Raw genomic sequence first — 14,253 nt, forward strand, 5'->3', positions numbered from 1 at the left:
AGGGACTGTTGGTCTCTCATTTGCAGCAGTCAACTGAATCATAGTTTAAATTTTACTTTATTTTAGGCCTTGAACCATTTCTTAAAAGGTTCTTTGTTTCTTTTTTATGAGAGTGAAAGAGAAGCCAAGGTGAACTCCTTACATCGGTTCTGGCATCGATCGAGCTTTCTTTAAAAGGTTCACTAGTTCTGTTCTATGGCACATGAATATGTGTTGTTGATTATAAGAGTTTGATACCTCATACAAGTCATTAGTTGCAAATAAGAAAACAAGAAGAGGAATCTCAAGTGGAAGGAATCAGTGACCAATTGTTTGAGTGAAACTACCAGTCCAGTGATTATGCTCAAGGCATCTGACCTCTTTTTCTCATCTTTCCTTCCCTTTGTTGTCTGCATATGCACCCTCTAAATTGATTGACTGAAGAAACGAATGAGCTGTGATTTAATCTTTCCTTCCTTTGTTCTCTTTTATAATAAAAGGATGAAGTTATATCAATGACAATCAATGAAGTTCTCTTTGTGTTTTTGTGACGGATTGCTTGATTGTGTTTAACCTGAACAAGCTTGACCCCTACAAAAAAAAAATGAATGTAAGCATTTGGATAGAACTGAAAACCTACCTCCACCCCGAATGGATTCACCCAAACAAAGCTGCAACGTTACATCTTTCCAAAAGTGTTTACAGCGCACTGGTGCATGCTGGTACCTACAAGGCCACAGAAACAGAGATAGTGAACAAGCCTTCGCAACTCTAAATTGAAGGAAACCTTTAATATCAAAAGTGAAGAAAAGTTAAGAGATAATGAGGGGCAAATAAGTAATAATATTCTAACGTTAATTTTAAAGGTTGGAGATATTTTAGTGGGGGGCAAATTAGTAATAACAAGCCATATGAAAAAAAAAAAACAAAAAACCAGATCGATGATGAATTTCCCGCTTTTTTTTCTCGACAAACTGAAGAGCATCACTGCAGCATTCTTTATTTTTCATTCTCTTTACGGAGGAATCCCAATCAACAAACCTTGCTGTTGTGAATCCAAAGCAAATAACGTCAGAGTCTGTTGCTTTCCTCTCTGATTGGTTCTCCGGCCGTTGCCCAAATAACGGAGACTTGAATCTTGACCACATTTGATACTATATCTGTCAAATCGTCAAAGAAAAGCTACAATTGGTGACGCCCTTGTGCTCCGGATTCAAGATTCAAGGCCAGAACTGTTTTCTCTCTGTCTTTCCGATTTATCTTCAGTTATTTTAATTCCGGAATGTGAACAGGATCTCAGTCCATGGGAGCGTAGCGTGAGCACGAGCGCGCTTTTGCTTCCGCCGCAAATCTCGTAAGCTTGTTTTCCGGAAGGTAAGTACATTTTGGAGACAGGGCTCCGTATTTTGAGTCGGCTTTCTTCTCTGTCCAATTCCTCGAAAAGAAGACGATGGTTCTTCGCTTCGACTCCGTGAAAGGGAAGAAGCACATCCTAATAAAAGCAGATGCACATGCACTCACTTCGAAACAAAGCATCCATTATTGACGCGCCTAGCCAAAGGTGATGATTACCAACTCGTATTCTTCTCTTTCGATTTTTCTTTTCTTTCTTTTCTGTCTCCTCTTCTAAAACGAATTTTATGTTACGTTGCGTGTCAAAGGAGAAGATTGAAAGAGATCATGGAGAATTGTTCAGGTGAAACTAATCAAAGACAGCTCAGAATTAGTGATCATTATCAACCATTTTCATCTTCTTCCTGTTCTGATCTGTTCTTTAGCTTTTAAACTATACTACAAGTGCCAAAATGGGTTCCTGAATTCAACGAGTTTGTGGTTTTTTACCTATATAATTGTGACAATTACCTAACCTAAGCCCTAAACATAGCCCTTCATTTATCTTCTTCTCTTATTTAATTTTCCATACGTTTCTAGTCGATTCAGAGTATGCAAATCAAAAGGTTCACCAGTAACAGGCTCCACCATGAATTGAACTTGAGCCATTTTTGACATTCTCACTTCACTCCAGAAAGCACTAGTCAGGAACTTTAATGGTGCTGTCTGGCAATGAAGATGTAGCATTTTGTGTATAAACAATGGTACCAGCAAACCCCACTCTTTATCAAAGACACTATAGCTGTAGGTCCAAGTAAGTGACATGGTCAACAAATACTTGATCAAATCAGCAAAGCTTTGTTAATTAAGAGGTGAAGTAAGCAGAAATCAATTAAACAATGGCGTGTATTTATTATATTGGATTTTGTGTGTCTAATATGGGGAAGAAAGGGAAACTAAAGCTGGCGTAAGGCTTTTAAGAAGGTAGAAAGGTACTCCCATGTGACTGTTGGCCGGACCCCATTCATTGCAGGGCTGCCCTAGAGACACGGACCCCATGGTCTCATCACTGCATTCCAAAAATTTGGTAGACACGAATGGTATTCTATGCGTTTAGTTTTTTAATGTCTGTGATAAAATTAGAGTTTCCGTGTGATTTATTAGAAAGAATGAGTTGAAATTTAACTCATCTATTTAGTTAATTCCGATTTGGTGCTTAATTCAGGCCGGGAGACAGGGACCACATCACAGCACGACGGGATAAAATTTCTGTCGTGTGGATAGCTGGTTGGTACACGTAGTTGGGCCGGGAGAGAGGGGGCCCATCAGGTTGCCCGCCCCCGGCGTCGGAAGTGTTAGGGACGTGAGCATTTGAATGTTCAAAAAACTGTCACCGCTGAAGAGAGAGAGAGAGGGAGGGGGGGCTCATTAATGTCCGACGATGCGTGCCACCGTTTCAAAAAAACCAAAAAAAGCCAAACACTCAACATCTTGTCCTTCTCCGCCTTTATTTTTCTTCCTTTTTCCCTCCGTCTCTTTCTTGGATACACTCTTGCACCTCCGATCGTTGTCTCGATACCCGTGCTTCCGGAGATCTCTCTCCTGATTCGGCCTCCTGATCTTCAGCTCATTTTCTAGTAGCTTAAAAATTTCCGTGCTTCAACGATGGTTTTGCTCTCTCGGTTGTGCTCACAGCTGCGTCCTCCGCGGGGACTTTTTCCGGCTGGTTTTGTTTCCGGATTTGTGTTCGGTGGTCCTCACTGAGTTCGTTTCGGCAGGGATGGATAGCTTTTGGCATGTGAGGTCGTCGCGTGAGGGTGAAAAACCTTGCCATGGGTGTGGCATGGCCGGAAGGAGTAATTCGGTTTTAAAGGACCGAGCTCAAGTTGAAGGTTGTTTGAGCTCATTTTTAGCCTATCATGTTTCTCATCAACTATAATATCTCGTTTTTTAAGTTATTTCCTGTTAGAGGCTGTCTGCGTGCCTGCATAGTGTAGTCCGTTTTCAAATGACGGTGTAGGTGACTATAAGTCGACGCTGTGAAAATGAATTCTGCTTGTGTTTCCTTCTGCTGTGGACGATTGTTAGGGTTTGGATGAGACTGGTGTTAAAATTCCGGCACGAGAAAACTGTGGAGCTATAGATAACATGCTTAAGCTCTAGGGTTTCAGTAGCACCACTGAGTCGTTATCTTTAGCAGTATTCATTTAGTATCTCTTTACGTTGATAGTTAACTACTTGCTCAAAGTTTTGTTTGATTGTCTTTACAAATAAACATGTATGACATTGCATGCTGACTCTGTTTTGTGTGTCGACTTAAATTCAAATTACTTTATAGTACAATTCGAGATGTACGCAACTTGATATATTTGGTTTTCCATGAAAAAGGTAACCTTGGAATCGAGGCGACCTGTTTAGTTTCCTGGACGAAAAAAATGTACACCTTTAGGGAAAAAGTCCAAGTTTTCCTTGAATCGTTTCTTCCCTTTCTTTATCATTCGCTCTTGCTTTTGGTTGGAAACTAGAAGCTCTAGTGTCTTTGTTTTCTAAAATGTTGTGTTCTTGTTGCTATTTTAATCTTATTAGATAACGTATTGCTTCCAATTGGTGCCGAGTATTTCAGTGGGTGAAGGTTTTCTGCATGGGAGACTTTATTAATAAAGTGGCCCGCCCACCATTAATATGGGTTAGGACATGCAAAGCAGGGCTTCCGATCTTTGAACTTGTGAATCAATGCAAATTCTTGTTGATCGGTGCATTCATCATGAAGAATCTGCCCTTACCGTTTTCCTTTTAAAAAACTCAGACTTCTATCTTGGTCTCATATCTTCATGTTCTCCTTTTATGATTCTAGGATCACTTGTAAATAATTATGCTTCTTTCAGCTGAGTTTCTCCTTCTCCCTGCCTAAGAGTTCTTTGTGGTTGTGCGTCCTATTGAATTAAGTTACTTCTGCCTGATAAAGAATTTATTAAAATTTCTACAATTAACTTATTTTATTCTACTGAAAGGATCTGTTCCAGGAAACATCCATACCGGGAAACGATTTGATAGGAAAAAGGTGGTTGTGGGTTCTAAATGTACTAGAAGCAATCTTTCTGAGGAAAATTCTGTAAGTTTTCTGCTTAAACTTTATTAAAATGTTTCTGACCTTTCAGGAATAGGAAGGAAACTGTTTAGTATTAGATTATGTATATAATTAAAATTCCCTTTGTTTCTCAGGTGCATCTAATTATCTGGTTGTGTCTTCGTTTTTGTCACGTCTGTTCTTAGATTTTGTTGCTCATGTTAACATTAATGTTGTCTTTCCTATTTGTTGAATTCTAGTTTGCGATTGAATTAATGCAAAATTCTTCTAAACAAGCCTCGACAACACCCATAAAGACACTGATAGCTGCTGAGATGTCAAAAGAGACAGAATCTAGGAAGCCTTCCCCAAGTGTTATTGCGAGGTTGATGGGCCTTGATCCTCTTCCACCACATTATCTGGTCCATTCTCAGAGGAAGCTTTCAGAAATTCATTCTGAGACGCCATCAGTTATGTCCCAAGAGAATCAGGTTTGCAGTGAGAACCGGTCACTCCGGAAGAATTGTAATACCCAAGACTCTCAAGAATTTAAAGATGTTTATGAAGTCCTTGAAAGCTCAAGAGCCGAGATACCTAATGGCAGGAAAGCAAAAAAAGCAACTGTGAAGTCAAGGGTGAAGGAGGAAAAGATGGCATTTATTCGGCAGAAGTTCATGGACGCAAAACGTCTCTCAACTGATGAAAGCCGTCGGCATTCCAAAGAATTTCATGATGCTTTGGAAGTTTTAGATTCCCATAAGGATCTCTTCCTGAAGATTCTTCAGGAACCAGATTCTCTGTTTGCAAAGCATCTAAACAATCTGCAGTCCTCACCTCATTCAAGTCACATAACAGTGTTAAAATCATCAAAGGCCACCAAGCATGAAAATGGTGATACTTGTTGCAATTTTGAAAGAAAGATAGAAGGAAACTTACAGCCAGGGAGACATGCTGTTTGTCCTTCCCACAGATTGCCAAAATCACTGTGTGATGAGAAACTTGAGCCGCCCTCCCATTTGCCTACAAGGATTGTAGTTTTGAAACCAAGTATGGGAAAAACAAAGAATTCAGCTAAAGACACGTCATTACCACATCTTATAGCAAGTCCTTATGCTTCACAACGAAAGCACAGAGAATCACGAAGGACTGCAAATAGAGATTTGTTTCCTGAGTTAAGGAACCGCGCAAAATTATCCCATACTGTTGAACAGAAGCCAAAAGGTTCAAGAGAAATTGCCAGGGAAATCACCAAGCAAATGAGGCAGAGTGCAAATGGTGCTTTTAGGAGTGATGAGTCAAGCCCTGGGAGGAAAGATTTTGCTGCCTATGAAAGCTTATGCAAGTTGCCAATAAAACGCAATTTAAATGATTTTGAAGACCTCAATTCAAACTCAAGACTTTATTGTGATCGGGACACTCGGTGCAGTCCTTCTTCATCATATTCCTCAGAATCATATGTCAGTAGAGAGGCCAGGAAGCGCCTCTCTCATCGATGGAAGATGAGTCACACTTTTCAAGAGGTGAGATCTGTTGGTAGGGGTGCAAATACCTTAGGCGAAATGCTTGCACTTCATGACAGAGAACCTGTTCTTACTTCAGGTGGAGATCCTTCAAGGGATAGACTTGAAAGCTGGCCTAGTCCTTTGGGCATTAGTAGTAGGGATGGGTGGAAAGATGGGTATCCGAGAACATTGCCAAAGTCTAGATCTGTTCCAGCTTCATCTACACTATATGAAAGTCCAAAGATGAGGGTCAGACCTGGGTCTTTTGATAGTGACAACCACTCATTGTACAAAGAAATCACGCTTGTGAATCCTGAGAAGCGTCTTAACAGAAACTCTTTCTACTCAGAAAGCTCTTCATCCAAAAGTGCAAGATTTCCTAGTAGAACCTCTAAATCTGTACTTTTGGCAGGTATGGATAACGATCATCTAGTCAAGGAAATTCACATGATGCCAGATATGCTGATGAGGGGGTCTGAAGAAACAGTTCAGTCTGAGGAAATGACTCAGGATCTTAAACAGTTTGTAGGCAGTGATGATTGCATAGTGAGTAATCTTTCAGACGAAGTTGAAGCTTCTGAATGCAAGGATGCTAGTACTCCCTTCACAACTGAGGAAGAGAAGATGCCAGAACCCTCTTGTATCGTCATGGAGGTGACTGAAAGGGACTCCGTGATTTGTGATCCGAACAATTTGATCTTGCAGGTTTGTTTAGTTCTGACATGCAATCTTCTACTGTTATTTTACTTCGTCCATCAAATGTTATTTTTTTCTATTTACATCAATCTATATCAGTTCATTTCTCATCAACATTTGTTTAGAATAAGTTACTGTAGGCTTAGGTATTTGTGGTCAGATTATTGGTAAATTTGGTAATCTGTAGTATTTAATAAATGACTGAAAAATGGGATGTTTAACTTATGATAATGGTCCATAATGACCATGCTTCAAGTTAAGTTAATTAGTTTCTTCTCTGATTCTCTTTCAAAAGAAGAAGTTTTTTTTTTTTTTTCTGATTCCCATTATCCAAAGAAAGAACAAAGGTGTTTCTTTGACTAAGTGTGCTTCATCAATGAGATCTTCTTACTGTGCTTCATCAACTATAGAACCTTTCAATAGTTAATGCATTTACTTCTAGCACAATAGGCTGTCTTGGTGAGCCATTTACGAATAATGGGTTTTGGAGCATACCCTTCATACGTTGTACCCAAGCTGTTGCCCTAGCCTTGTTCAACATTAGAATTTTCTCTTCCATTTATGTTTATTCTGCTGTGTAGATATGGAAACATCCAGATGGCTTTTGGGATTTCCCATGCATTAAATTGGTCAACTAACTTCATACTTTGGGTTATAATTGCATCTATTTGTGAATTTATGTTGTCATATCTTTTGCCATTTTTTATTTCCTCATTTTAAAGTGTTTATTAATGCATATTTGAAAACAACACTTACTCTTACAGCTGTATTTAACTGATTGTGAGCACCATTTAATCATTTTATTTTCTGAATGGGTGATAAAAAAAAATCATTCATGAAATGCCATCTGTCTCTTACGTATCATAGTTTGCCATGTTATCAGTACCTTCTGCATTTATATTTCGCCATATGGCATGGTTTGTTTCAGTTGAACAGGCTGATACAAGCTGAATTTTTAGGAAGCTCATGTGATAACTGATACTGATACTGCCAGTCCTGCATATAGTAGATTTGTGAGCCTTAATTTTGCTTTAAGTTTAGGATTTCTCTTCATCTTGTTTGCATTATGTGCGGTTTAAAATGTTAGTGGAATGCACTTTGATCACGTTTTTTTGGTTCACAGTAAACTTTTGTATTAGCTACTCTTAAATTTATGGTTTATGTCTTATATCTTCTATCTTCTTCTTCTGATTCTGATTCAGAAACTTGAACCATTTGTTTTCTTCAGTTGTCATGTTTCTATTGTTGCTTCTTGTTATTTAGCTTTGATCTGGTCTACCTGTTGTATGTTCTGCATTTTTCGGACCATTATTTTTTTTACAAATCTGTCAGTCTCTGAAGTAAGTATCATTCTTGTCTTCTGCTGGGAGCTGTGAGCTAAGTTTTTATGTGTTGTTTCAGGATTCATCTGCAGAGCACTCTCCATTTATGTCCCGTTCCGATGTCAAAGAATCAGAATCTCCACGAAGCTCTAAAGGAGCTGAGCAGCCTAGTCCTGTATCTGTTCTGGAACCTCCATTTGAAGAGGAAACTTCTTGCAGCTCTGAATGTTTTGAAAGTGTCATCGCAGATCTCCATGGTCAGTAAGAGTCTTTATACATGTTCTCAATTTTTCTCTGTTCATGAAGCGAGTAACTTTACCCGAACTAGAGGCAGAAGATTAAGCGGATGGTCTAGGCTCACTTATAGGTAGAGAAGATGTTTTCATTAATTTGTACGGTACCTAATTACTGGTTCTACCTTAGGTGTTACTTAGCTGCTACTTCTATTGATTTTATACCTACTTTACCTAATTGTGAGACCTACCTACAGTTTTTTGTTTTTTGTTTTGGAAAATCAGACCTACAAGCAACTGTTGTTCTAAATGTATATCTCTGTTTCAGGGCTTCGAATGCAACTCCAACTTCTCAAGTTGGAGTCAACTGGAGCATGCACAGATGGTTCAGAGTTTTGTGTGTCAAGTGATGAGGACTATGGAGACAGTTTTGAGAGTTCCTTCGAAGAGAGGCGAGAATTCTCGGGAGTGATCTGGCATAAGGAGAATCGAGACTCCTCGTTCATACTTGATTTGCTTGTAACCTCAGGCTTACTTGCCACAGACCAGGAAATGCTCTTTGCCACATGCTACTCATCAGAGACCCCAGTTGCCCCTGGGGCGTTGGAGAAGCTAGAAAAGAAGTATGGGGAACAATCAGAATGGCCAAAAGCAGATAGGAAGCTACTGTTCGATCGAATCAACTGTGGGCTGGCACAGATTCTGGGTCCTTGCATGGACCAGCAGCCTTGGGTAAGGACAAAGGGGAGAAGAGTGCAGATCGGATGGAGCTCTGAGGCTCTGGCTGAAGAAGTATGGCAATTACTTTCAAGACAGACCAAGGAAGGTAATACGGTTTCAGAAGAGAGCACCTTGGGCGGGGATGTGAGTTGGATGGAATTGACTGATGACTTTGAGGCTATAGGGAGAGAATTGGAGAAGCTTTTGATTGATGAGCTTATGGAGGAAGTCGTGGCTGGGTTCTGAATTAGTTGAATGTAAGGTTTCTTTTTCCAGTAGTCGTAAAATATACATTCCATATAAGAGTCTTGAACGTTTCACATGAAAATAAGATGAAATGTTTCAAATCCAGACGGATCTTCCAAATTGGAATGTCTGGTTTAGCGAGGATATTGTAGTGGGGGGGCAATGCCTGGGCTCTGTAACATCAGAAAGAAAATAGTTTTATATTTTTTTTTGACTTCCTTAAAAGGGATCCATCCCCCGAGTGTTTTTGGATGAGGTAGGGCACCCTGCCCCACAACAAGAGCACCCTCACCTAATTTTTTTCAGTCTGAAAACCCTAACCATTCCTCAGCATGAATTTAGAAGTTCTTAAATGTTTAGGTGTCTAACCAAAACACAACAGAAGAGCCTCTCAACAGCTCCATCTCATCAACTCTACTTTCGGAATTCCATACCTTTATTTTGTTACTTACATCCCAGCTAATATATATACGACGCTTCTCCTCCCTTTGCATCATCGTCATTCAAGTTACAGAGACTGAAACAAATTATTTTTTGGAATCAACTCTCTTTCTCGATTGTCCGTCTCATATGGCGCAGCAGAGACGCATTTCCTACGGGCTCAAGGCCCTTGCCTTCCTACTCGTTCTGGCAATCTCCGCCTCATGTGCCGCCGCAGCTCGAATCCTTGACGATGATCAACCTCTTCCTGCTCCACTCCCCGAACCGCCTGTGGGTACTACTCCGGACGAGCTGCCCGCTGCCACCGCCACCGCAGTTCAACCACCTGTTGCTGCGCCTACCACCACTACAGCCGTGGCAACCAATGGGGAGCCTGATCACCATTCTTTGACCTTCTTCATGCATGACATTCTGGGAGGAACACATGCCTCCGCCCGGGTTGTCACCGGGATCGTGGCTAGCTCCGACATGAATGGTGCACTCCCATTTGCTAAACCAAACGGCGGTGTCTTCCCCATCAGTGGCGGCGTCCCACTTCCCAACGGTGTCATCAACAACAACAACGTCCCGTTCCTCACCGGACTTGGGGCTAGGACCGCGCCTTCTATGATAAACAACAATGGCAACGGCAACAACATTGTTAACGGTAACTCTCTGCCGTTCGTCACTGCTGGCCAACTTCCGGCAGGGTCCACCCTCCAGCAGCTTCTCTTCGGAACCGTGACTGTGATAGACGATGAGCTGACAGAAGGGCATGAGCTGGGATCCGGGGTGGTTGGAAGAGCACAAGGCTTCTATGTGGCGAGCTCGGAAGATGGAACCAGCCAGACCATGGCTTTCACGGCAATTCTCGAGAATGGCCACGAGGAGGATACGATCAGCTTCTTTGGGGTTCACCGCCGAGTGTCAGACGAATCGCAAGTCGCCATTATAGGAGGGACTGGAAAGTATGCCGATGCCCAGGGTTATGCCACGGTGAAGACAGTGCATCAGGAAGATCAGCACACCACTGACGGCCTGGACACTGTCCTGGAGATCACAGTTTATCTCTCTTAGTTCTTCTCTGAAACATATAACCTGCTAGTCATGTTAGGGTTTCAGTGTCAAGTGAAGTATGCATGGATGTGAAAGACAGTTGGAAGTGTAATGTCTGGTTCTTTGTTTGATTTGCTAAGCTATGAATTTGAGTCTTTCATTACAAAAATTTCCATAATTTCTATGGTTCAGAGCAAAATTTAACTGTTGAAGAATGAAAAAAAGCTAGTTCGCTCAGTTTGATTTTGAAGCTTGTTAGTACTGCTGAAGTTAAGTCTGCTTAAAATCCACACTTAAAACAGTTTTTAAGGTCCCTACCAAAATTAAACTTATTCATGAATCCCCTGCTTTTCTTCATCGGTGTAGTTTAACAGTAAGAAAATACTTTTCATACCAGTTTTGCAGTTCTCAAAATTATAAGCCATTGTTGCCAGGCGCCCACTGATAGAGATAAAGGATCGATTCGAGGGAGAAATGCAGATATCGGAAATGTCTCGTGCCTGCTCTGATACCATGTAAAAAATAAAATATTTTATGTTTACATTGATGGAGACAAGTTCAATTTATAGATTACAGAGAGAGAAAAGCGAACAGGATGATAAACTTTATAATGAGGATAAATACAAAGGGAAGATAATCCCTTATCAGATATTTATCTATCCTTTATGTCTACCACCCGCCCTGATATTCACATACAAGGGTCCATTTGTATCATTATCGGAAAACAAAACAAAATAGTGAAAAACAATTTGTTTTTACCAAATTTTTATTAAAAATAAATTATTTTTTACCAATTTTCATGTGTTTTCTTATTTGATCATTTAACCTCTTTTGTGAGACATTAAAAATTGAGGTAAAATTTTTATTGAACCAAAATTTGAATACCTAGACCAAATTGTGATTCATGAATACCCAGTCCTAATAGAATTGATTATGCCTAATACAAAGATTAAGCCTAGATTGGTGAGTACTTAATCTACAAATTTTCTCCATGGAGTAGAAAATCCTGAATCACATTAAACCCTCGTAATCTTTGATTTGTTTCTTCTGAACAAATTTTCTAGTAGTTGGAGGGTTCATTTTTCAAGAAAAATTTCTATGGAGCGTTCCACCCCGATAATTGGCAGAACGATAATGACCTACAAAAATCCATGGAAGAGTCGATAATTAGTTCCCTTACTGGCAGTTTTTTAGTGCTCGCTAGAGTTTTTTAGATAAAAAGCAATTTTCTATAAGTTCTTTATCAGATAGAGAAAGAGTTAACCAGCCACAGAGCAAAATCTAATTCTACTGAGATTGGATATCTGTTTGTCATCACTCTTCAGTTTCGGAATCTATTATAAAAGTAAAAGGCCATGAACTCGTCCCAATTTGCTTTATTTGATTGATCTGCTATCAACCTCTATGATCTGTTTGGAACCCCTAGAAAAGAAAAATTAAATTAAAATTTGACTATTATTATTTTCAAAAATAGTTAGTAAAAATAAGATAATGATCAAATTCTCCTTTTTTACTAACTATTTTTTGGAATAATAATGATCAAATTCTTATTTTCTTTTCTTTTCAATGGGGTTCCAAACAGATCCCTATAATCCATGGAAGAGGGGAATGCTTTATTATGAGAATGAGCTTATAACGGAGGAACAATCTACCTGTTTTTCAATTCTCTATGTAACAATTCTTGTTGTCTGGATCCTATTCTTGTGCTTAATAAAGTTTATTTCAGACCAAAATAATTGAAAAAATTAAAAGAGAATTGATGAGATGTTGGAAAAGAAGATTCATAAACAGAAATACTAGAAATTCCTTAAACAAACATTACATTCTTCAACTGCCCCATGCCCTGGTCTTAGCACACATCCGCACACACAGATTGGAACATGAAAATAGACTTCGTCCACAGATTCAGCAAACTAGTAAGAGAGGAAGACGGTGAGCTCCAGGAGGGTCTCGACTCCATCTGTTGTGTGCTGCTCAGGGTTCAATGTCTTAACAATGGCGTAGCCCTTCGCATTCACAAATTTTCCAGTCCCACCGAGCACCGCAAGGTGTGATTCGTCGGTCACGGTACGGTGAACCCCAAAAAACGTTAAACTGTTCACATAATGGTCGGCCTGAAACATTGCCGTGAAAGCCATGGTCTGGCTGGTCCCATCTTCAGAGCTTGCCACATAGAAACCCTGCGCCTTTCCAACTACGCCAGACCCCAGGTCATGACCTTCAGTAAGCACATCATCTATGACAGTCAGTGTGCCAAAGAGGAGCTTCTGGAGGGAGGCCCCAGATGGGAGCTGGCCTGCATTGAGGAAGGGGAGGCCATTACCGCCGATGATGTTATTGCCATTGTTATTTACAATGGTGTTTGTTTGTCCACCAAGGCCGGTGAGGAACGGAAGGTTGTTGTTGTTGTTGTTGTTACTGTTGACAATGCCATTATTGGTGGTGGGGAGGTTGACTCCTCCATTAATGGGGAGGACAGCTCCGTTGGGTTTGGCAAAGGGAAGCTGCCCACTAACTGCAGTATTAGAAACAACACCAGTTACAATGCGGGCTGAGGGGTTGGATCCGCCTAGTATGTCATGCATGAAGAATGTTAGAGGGTGGTGGTCTGCATCGGTAGCAGTAGCGGTGGCACCGGCTGTCGGTTGTACAGTGGGTGTTGAGGCAGTGGTAGTGGCCACAGGTGCTACATCAGGGTCAGGCGTCTCCTCCGGCGGTGGTTCGACGACCACCGGCGAAACGGGTGGTTCAACCTGGTCAAGGATTCGAGCCGAGGCAGCACAATTCATGGAAATTGCTAACAACAATAGGCAGGTGAGAGCCTTGAGTGTGAGGGACATTGGCTTGTTGGTTGCCATGGTGTGCAAAGGAGAAGACAGCAGTGCTTTCGAGGGGTGGTTCTTGGTTTGCTCTGTGATGACTAGTGCTTGGATTTTGGGGGTATATAAAGAGAAAGAGGCGAGTCACTCTTGAGTGAGGTTTATTAAGAAAGAGGAGCAGATGAGATGGAGTCGTTGCAGATTCCATAACTGGACAGAGGGATGGTTGAGATAATCTCAGTTGGAGTTTAGTTGAAATCTAACTGCTCCAAGAGAGACAGAATAAGAAATGTAAATTTTGGGTGTGAATCGACTTAGTCATTGGATATATAGTGATTTAGGATCCAGTAAAGAAATTGATAGATATCTGATTAAGACTGAGGGCAACTTTCTGAGGTGAAGAGCTTGAAAATCTCCAGTAATGAGCCTTGCTTCGACTTATCATCTTATTCAGTTCTTTCAGGAAGATGACTTTTTTTAATGAATGTTGAATCCAACATAATAATTGTCACCCTCTTTGGAATTTAGATATATTTTCTTACTAGATTCAGAACTTTATTTTGAAAAATGGCAGCTGATGAGTGCGAATGTAAATAACGCTTTGTCAATGTGATATGAGACGTTGCAGCACTTGATGGGGAGCTTAATGAGCAGCTTGATCTTCTCTCGAAGTCAGAAATCGATCCATGTATTAGGATTTGCATGGTGGTAGCCCTTCACGCACATCAATAGTAGAAATGAGAATCCTACATTCCTTCTAGATAAGATTGTAATTGAACCTATTACTCACTCTCTCTCTCTCTTTCTTTCTCCACTCCATTGCCTAGAAGAGCTCCACAAACTCACGAATCAGAACAGGAA

At 40.5% G+C, this 14,253-nt stretch overlaps 3 protein-coding genes across 5 annotated transcripts; 2 read left to right on the forward strand and 1 right to left on the reverse strand.

Annotated features, from left to right (window-relative positions):
* Positions 1 to 1,335: 1,335 nt before the first annotated feature.
* LOC137936620 (uncharacterized) lies at positions 1,336 to 9,327 on the forward strand. Of its 3 annotated transcripts, none has more exons than XM_068781428.1 (5): positions 1,336 to 1,540; positions 4,335 to 4,423; positions 4,639 to 6,585; positions 7,978 to 8,155; positions 8,460 to 9,327. In XM_068781428.1, the coding sequence occupies exons 3-5, from the start codon at positions 4,654 to 4,656 to the stop codon at positions 9,095 to 9,097; spliced, it is 2,748 nt and encodes a 915-aa protein (XP_068637529.1). In that variant the 5' UTR covers positions 1,336 to 1,540; positions 4,335 to 4,423; positions 4,639 to 4,653; the 3' UTR covers positions 9,098 to 9,327. The 3 variants fall into 3 exon arrangements, with proteins under 3 accessions (XP_068637529.1, XP_068637512.1, XP_068637520.1); XM_068781411.1 differs by lacking the exon at positions 1,336 to 1,540 and adding an exon at positions 2,738 to 3,203 and having other exon boundaries at positions 4,323 to 4,423; XM_068781419.1 differs by lacking the exon at positions 1,336 to 1,540 and adding an exon at positions 2,738 to 3,203.
* Positions 9,328 to 9,620: 293 nt separating this feature from the next.
* Positions 9,621 to 10,594, forward strand: LOC137942719 (dirigent protein 9-like). The gene has a single exon (XM_068788453.1). The coding sequence runs from the start codon at positions 9,668 to 9,670 to the stop codon at positions 10,592 to 10,594; it is 927 nt and encodes a 308-aa protein (XP_068644554.1). The 5' UTR covers positions 9,621 to 9,667.
* Positions 10,595 to 12,486: 1,892 nt separating this feature from the next.
* LOC137936665 (dirigent protein 25-like) lies at positions 12,487 to 13,431 on the reverse strand. Its single transcript, XM_068781484.1, has one exon. It carries the CDS (start codon positions 13,429 to 13,431, stop codon positions 12,487 to 12,489), a length of 945 nt encoding a protein of 314 aa, XP_068637585.1.
* Between the last annotated feature and the right edge of the window lie 822 nt (positions 13,432 to 14,253).

The sequence above is a fragment of the Aristolochia californica genome, unplaced genomic scaffold (assembly GCF_029961685.1).
Source record: "Aristolochia californica isolate CCGP_79_NKW_82.1479 unplaced genomic scaffold, dmAriCali1.0.hap1 SCAF_10, whole genome shotgun sequence".
NCBI classification, from domain to species: Eukaryota; Viridiplantae; Streptophyta; class Magnoliopsida; order Piperales; family Aristolochiaceae; genus Aristolochia; species Aristolochia californica.

Excerpts from the sequence above, each read along its gene's own strand:
- LOC137936620 (XM_068781411.1), top strand. The coding sequence starts at position 3,092 with ATGGATAGCTTTTGGCATGTGAGGTCGTCGCGTGAGGGTGAAAAACCT. Across the intron at positions 3,204-4,322 it reads GGACCGAGCTCAAGTTGAAG|GATCTGTTCCAGGAAACATC; the intron begins GTTGTTTGAGCT and ends TTCTACTGAAAG. Across the intron at positions 6,586-7,977 it reads CGAACAATTTGATCTTGCAG|GATTCATCTGCAGAGCACTC; the intron begins GTTTGTTTAGTT and ends GTGTTGTTTCAG.
- LOC137942719 (XM_068788453.1), top strand. The coding sequence starts at position 9,668 with ATGGCGCAGCAGAGACGCATTTCCTACGGGCTCAAGGCCCTTGCCTTC.
- LOC137936665 (XM_068781484.1), bottom strand. The coding sequence starts at position 13,431 with ATGGCAACCAACAAGCCAATGTCCCTCACACTCAAGGCTCTCACCTGC.